This window comes from Octopus bimaculoides, chromosome 25 (assembly GCF_001194135.2).
Source record: "Octopus bimaculoides isolate UCB-OBI-ISO-001 chromosome 25, ASM119413v2, whole genome shotgun sequence".
NCBI classification, from domain to species: domain Eukaryota; kingdom Metazoa; phylum Mollusca; class Cephalopoda; order Octopoda; family Octopodidae; genus Octopus; species Octopus bimaculoides.
The window spans coordinates 30,074,191-30,081,256 of NC_069005.1; the positions used below are offsets into that span (position 1 = coordinate 30,074,191).

The following is a 7,066-nucleotide window of genomic DNA, read 5'->3' on the forward strand; positions in this document are numbered from 1 at the left end:
GGTAGACTTTGCCTTTACATCCTTTCAAGGTTGATAAAATAAGTATTAGTTGAACCCTGGGGGTCTGAAGTAATCAACTTGCTTGTCCCCTCAAAATTAGAAAGAACTATAGAGATTCAGTGATAAGCAATTTCTCCACTCCTTCCATGCCCTCCACTTACCTTCTGTCATATTCCTCAGGCTGAACTCTTCTTAACATCCTATTCTTGCTTTCTGCCAGTCAACTGTTACCACTTACTTGTTTGTACTTGTGGTGGTATTCATCTTGGGTTGGTTAAGCCAGCCCCAACCAAGGAGTTCACCACATCCCTCCTGAATGATAGACACATCCAGTGGCTGGCCCTAACATTCCAGCAGGCAAAGCAATGCTTCTGTCTGCACCCCAAAAATCCAGCTTACAAATTTGACAAATGCTCCAGTGGGAGAGCAAGTGCGTTGGACAACGTGGACACCATACCTGTAGTCATTCGTTGTTGAGGTGTAGGGGTTCATGTTTGAAGTTTCAGAGGGATCACAAGCTCCTGTGTCCTTCCGGCCCCTAGTCACATGAATACACAATTTGAGATTGTATGCTCCATGGCAGCTCATCATGCTGTCACAAAAGATATGGCTGAAACAACTTAAACCATATGTCTTCACTAAGGTAATCTTATTCCCTAAAGGGATGAGTGGGGGCTGGCCCACCTGAGGCCTGCGGCCCACAGACTTTTATCTTGCGGCCCACTTGATACTTTCTTGAAATGGGTTTGTTTAAACAAACATGTTAAAAATTTTATCCAAAATTAAAGATTATAATGAAAAGTAGTGTTTTTTGCAATGATACTTCATGTTGAATCAACAATGATTCGTTCATTATTGTAATAATAGCATGAGAAAGCTAAATGCTTTCAATTCTGTCAGTATACAAGCGGCCCTCAAAAAACTTTCCGTGATTAAAGTGGTCCGCACTGTAATTCGAGTTGGCCAGACCTGCCTTGGCTCAACAACTGGCTTACATGTCAGTGTTAATAACCAAGGCCTATTGTCTGATTACTTCACTGGAGTCAAACAAGAAACAACATGTTTTATTATTGCTGTCAGCTGATAGAATCGTGAATACGTCACACAAAACGCTTGGTAGCATTTCTTCCAGCCCGCTTTCCATTCTGAGTTCAAATTCTGCTGAGGCCAACTTTGCCTTTCATCCTTTTGGGAGCCAATGAAACAAGTACCTGTCGAGCACTGGGGGTCAATGTAACCAACTTAGTCCCCTTCTCCAAAAATTTCAGGCCTATTTTGGAAAGAATTATTATTATTATTATTAATATTTGAGCTTCTGACAAAATGTCTTGTAATATGTTGTGAAACTTTTAAATTCTGAGTTCAAATTCCTCTGAGGACAAATTTGCTTTTCATCCCCTAGAATTGATAAAGTAAATAGTCAGTCAAGTACTTTGGATGGGAGGGGGGAGGGGTAATTGACTAAACCCCTCCCCTCAAAACTGCTGGCCTTGTGCCAAAATTTGGAACCTTTGTTATTAATGAAATATCAAGTTACTGTACAAGATAAATGTTGAACGATTACATTTGATTGAAAGCACTCTGAGGAGTCACTCAGCAATGTAAGGGTTAACTCTCACTCCACTGCACCACACACACGCACACTCTCTCTCTCTCTTTTCCACACATACTCTGTCTCTCTCTTTGTCACTTCCTCTCCCACACCTTCACATAAACACAAGCAAATCCTCACAAGAAAGTTTCGTCCCCCTTCCCTCGACCATCTTCCTCCTCTCTTCTCCCCCCACCTCAAACCTTGGTCCCTGATCACACACACACACATACGCACGCACACACAAACACACCTATCTTCATATATTGCTGATGTTGTCATTGTTGTATGACTCCATGTTTTATCTTTACAGTTTCCGTATTGTAAGTATTACCTGTTGCTTGACATCTTGATTCAGTTTCAAAACTCACCAGCCACAACCCAACACACACACACACACACACACACACATATATATACTCATATACACAATTATATTGATCAATTATTGGTTCTTAGAAAACTTGCTTTTTTTCACCCTCGTATGTATACGAATTGTAGGTACGTATGCATAAGTACATATACATGCAGACACATATGTTTATATATTTGCATGTGTCTATTTCCCTATGTGTATATGTTTTTATGTATGTGTATATATATATATATATATATATATATATATATATATATATATATATATATATAATATATATAATATATCTGTATTGTTATGGACATTTCCTAATTCTTGTTCTGTTCTTGCAGCTGGCCGTACTACAACTAATGAAGAACTAGAAGACATGTTAGAATCTGGGAATCCAGCCATTTTCACACAAGGGGTATGTATTTATTGTTATTCCTGGCAGAATCATTAGCACACTTTGTGCATTATTTGTAACCTTCATCATGTCTTTGTCCTTACATGTTTTTAATTTATATTAGCCCTTGTGGCCAATAAAACCAGAATTAATTATTATTATTAATGTGTTGAATTGAGAGAATCATTAGTGCACTGGACAAAATGCTTAGTAGCATTTCTTCTGTTTCAATCCATTTTGAATGCAATGAAGAATTTAGTAAAATAATTTTGTTGTTTGATTGTTTTTTGTAATCCTTGCCTAATTTTTGTTTCTCTCTTTCAGATAATAATGGAGACCCAACAAGCTAGGCAGACATTAGCAGATATTGAGGCCCGACATGAGGATATTATCAAATTAGAAAATAGTATAAGGGAACTACATGACATGTTTATGGACATGGCTATGTTAGTAGAGAGCCAGGTAGGGAAGTTTTTATATATATATGTATATATATTTGTGTGTGTGTGTGTGTATGTGTGTGCATATAGCAGATTTTGCTTATTGGGGTTGGCTACCATATTTTCCAGCATACAAATCAGATTTTACTGGCCAAAATTTACAACCCCTTCGTAAAACGGGTAGGTTGAATTATACACTAAGACGACTTTGGAGGACCAAAAAGTCCACGTGAAATGCAGCAGGATTTGGAAAGACGGTATTGATGTTTGAATGTTTATACTACGTTTGAATGTTTATACTACGTTTGCACTAAATACTATGTTGGCTTGTATGCTGGTAAATAGAGTTTATTGTGTGAGAGCCATGGAGAGCAGTTCATGCATACATACATATATGATGATGGATTCTCTCATCATGAACAACAAAATTTAGGGTTCAGTCATGTTCTATGGACATGAATATGTCTCTTGAGGCCTGCTGGTGCCTTGCAATTTTTCGGCAAGGAGAGAACAAGTTGAAGACCTGGTTTGCTCTATTGTTTTGGGATCATTTACTGTGTGTTCTCTTGAGTGAATGGCAAGAATGCTTTGCTTTGTGCCACAAAACCACAATGACAGGTAAAGTTTCCATTTAGAAGAGCAGTGTTTTACCAGCGTGCCTTGATATATATATATATATATATACAATTAATATTCAATTTTTTCCTTATTTAAATTTATATATATATATAAATTTAAATAAGGAAAAAATTGAATATTAATTTGATTAATATCAATTGAAACCAGTGGCCTAGCGTATTGAAAAAAACTGAAGATTCAGAAAAATTATATTACATACATATAAGAGGGATGACCACTAGGTGGATATCCAATATGCTAAATGTAGACCCCATGTGGCAGTTTGTTTTGCTCGCTTACATTCTGGCGTTTGCTGAATTTTCTTGAGAACAATCTTTTCTTAGTGGTCAGACCACATGGGGTCTACATCTAGCATATTGGATGTCCACCTAGTGGTCATCCCTCTAATATATATATATATATATATATATATATGCTGTTGCTATTAAGTAGAAGAGTCGTAAATCTAAAACGTTGCTTTTTCAGAAAATGAAAAAATAGTTTCACCATTCCATAGCAAAACTGTTGTACAACACTTTTGACAATTTTTGATACCTTGGCATCTGAAGTAGCTGGAGATACGATAGTTTGACCACAAAAGAACCGGCTATTCGAAGCAAAATTAAATATTGATAAAAACATATTTGGCTAACTTTGGACATATGACAGTTTAACATAATAACAATGATATATATATATATATATGTATAATTTGAGGACAATTATAATCCTCATTACCATAAAGAGATAGTGCAGGGGAGAGTGAGAGTATGTGTGTGCAAGAAATATATTTTGTGGTCTGAAAACTTTAGAAACAACTGGCAAAGATGTTTTTTTTTTTCTCATACATGCTCACATATATCTGTATACATGCATGCACGCACTTGTCCAGATGCATAAACACACACACACACACTCATTCAGATGTCTCTCAGAATTTGGAAAAGAGTTTAAAATGGACTTGGATAGTAAACAAAATACCTCAATCAAAACACTTCACTCAAACAGATTGCTTTACTCAAGTGCAGTGCCCTGCTCCAACACAAAATACCTCACTCATACAGAACACCTCTCTAAGACAGAATGCCACACATAAACAACAACACACCACCACCACTAATATTTCATTCCTTCTATTCTTACCTTTTCTGTAACTCCAGGGTGAAATGATTGATCGAATAGAATATAATGTTGAAGCAGCAGTTGACTATATAGAAACAGCAAAAATGGATACAAGGAAAGCTGTGAAATACCAAAGTAAAGCCAGACAGGTAAGCTCACCTCTTTTTGTTCCTTCTTCTTTCTTAAACTTTCTTGTACCTTCTTCTTTCTACAGTTAGAAAACTTTCTACTGGTCATTTTGTAATATATATATATATATACAATATATTATATATTAACAAACGTGTTAAGCTTCCATTCTTGCTCTTCTGTTTTTTACTTCAGAAAGTCAACTTCTAGAAAATTCTATCTTTTAGTGTTTTAAATATTACATATCATAGATCTTTTTGTCTTGTCTTCTTTCTCTTATTTCTTTCTGTTGTATTTTGCTTCTTCATTCCAAAAAAAAGCATTAATCTTCATCTTTAATCCTCAAGTGTTAATCATCATATTTATACTTCTTTGTGAAACATCATCTTTAATCTTCAACCTTATTCATCGTTAATCATCATGCTTAAACATTATCTTTAATCCATGTGTTTAATCTTGGACTTTTACCCTCGTTTTTAAATACTTTGTTGTTAATCTTCAGCTGTAATCCTCATATTTAATCTTCAGCGGTAATCCTCATATTTAATCTTCAGCTTTAATCCTCATATTTAATCTTCATTGTTTATCCACATCTATAATTATCTTCATTAATCATCACCTTTAAATCTCATCTTTAATCTTCAGCTTTTATCCTTGTCTTTAATCCTCATCTTTAATAATTAATCATCCTCTCGAATCTTTCCTGATGTGAGCTGATATTTTCCTTTAAAATATGTATCATTCTGTATCTTGTACATCTTTGTCCATGTCACCCGTTTTAACTATTAATTCCGAAATAACTGCGATGTTGGTTTATATTAATCCCTCTAATCCTTTCTTGTTTATGATGATTCTCTAATCAATTCAGCTTCCTGTTAATCCTTACCTTGTTATTGTTCTCTTCTCATCATACTGAGATTCCCCAAGTTTTTTTGTTTTTTATATTTTGTTGTTTTTTTACTTTTTAAATTCTTCGACCATGTTAAAGAAACCAGAGTTTCACATTGGTCAATACCAATTCCTGTGGAAACTGTTAGGTCTGATAAATTTTGAGCTTTTGATAAATTCCTCTCAAAGGAGTCAGGATGTCTCTACATATTTTTGGATTCAGTTTGAAAGATTCTCGAAGTGAATTTGTGTGTTGAAACAAATCTTCTGGTAACTAGGAAGGGTTGTTATGCCAGTAATTGTTAAACACATGCACTGGTTCATTACCACTTCTTTATTTTACCAACTAACTATTCAATGTTTGTTTTTTTAATATGTTGATTGAACAACCAATCAGTTGTTAGTTTTCTCAGTCAGAGTCCTTTCATTGCTATTTGCAACCTCATCAGTGGCATGCCCTCACTCTTCAAGGTTATTGCTGAGGTCATAAATAATGAAGATAGGAGTCTGACTGAGATTACTAACAACAGACTGATTGTTCAATCAACACACTAAGCAAACCATTAAACAGTTGGTAAAATAAAGAAGTGTTACTGAACCAGTGTATGTGCTTAATTTTTTTTTACATAATGACCCTCCCTAGACACAAGATTTGTCTTTCCATAGTCAGCAAGAAATTATAACCAAATTTCTCTCAAAACTCCCTCAAATCTCACCTGTCTATCATTAAAAGAGAGAGAGAGTGAGAGACATATTATGCTGCCCAAGATGCATTCTGTAAAATATAAGATAGAATGTTTGTGGCTGTTGCATCTCTGAATTGTAAGTCTTCTGGATCAGGGTTGTGTAAACCAATCTTTGACACTGCAGAGCTTTTCTTAATGTCCGTGCTTAGTAATTTTAAAGTAAGAGTTAGTCCACACAATTTGATCATTAGACTTGGAGATTTGGCCAGCGTGGCTCAGCAGATTGCCCTGCCTCTTTTTCTGACCATCAAATCCACAATGTTTTGGGACAAGAGTGGTAGAGCCCAACAGGACATCTATCTTTTTGTCATGACTACATAGGCATCAACAACAGTTAGCAAAAGCATAGTACTTATTACCTAGTCATGCTCTCTTACCAGTGATGCTATGTTCTTTATTTTTTACTTTTACCCATAATTCCATACTTATCAATTTCTACAGGAATCGGTACCTTCAGATCTTCAGACTGACTGTGTATTGAATGAATCAAAAGTTCCAGCAAGAACAAATCTCATTTCCCTTCTCTCTTTTTTTTTTTTTTTAAAGTTCTTTTCAGATTTAACTCCAACTTATATTAACAGACTGCTTGCTTTCTCTCTCTCTTTCTCAACATTCCAGCATTTACTCAGTTCATTTACTTTCTCTGTCAGACAATAGCTTAATTCTACACATCCACATATTTTATATATGTATATACATGTACATATAAGTATATATATATATATATATATGCATCTGCATGTGTGTGTGTGTGTGTGTGTGTGTGTGTGT

At 35.2% G+C, this 7,066-nt stretch overlaps 1 protein-coding gene across 2 annotated transcripts in view; it reads left to right on the forward strand.

Annotated features, from left to right (window-relative positions):
• LOC106880788 (syntaxin) overlaps positions 1-7,066 on the forward strand; it is a 213,815-nt gene that overhangs the window by 183,285 nt on the left and 23,464 nt on the right. For both annotated transcript variants that reach the window (XM_052976683.1, XM_052976684.1), the window contains exons 7-9: positions 2,300-2,373; positions 2,677-2,814; positions 4,571-4,681. In XM_052976683.1, the coding sequence (XP_052832643.1) occupies positions 2,300-2,373; positions 2,677-2,814; positions 4,571-4,681 (323 nt within the window). The remainder of the gene's footprint in view (positions 1-2,299; positions 2,374-2,676; positions 2,815-4,570; positions 4,682-7,066) is intronic.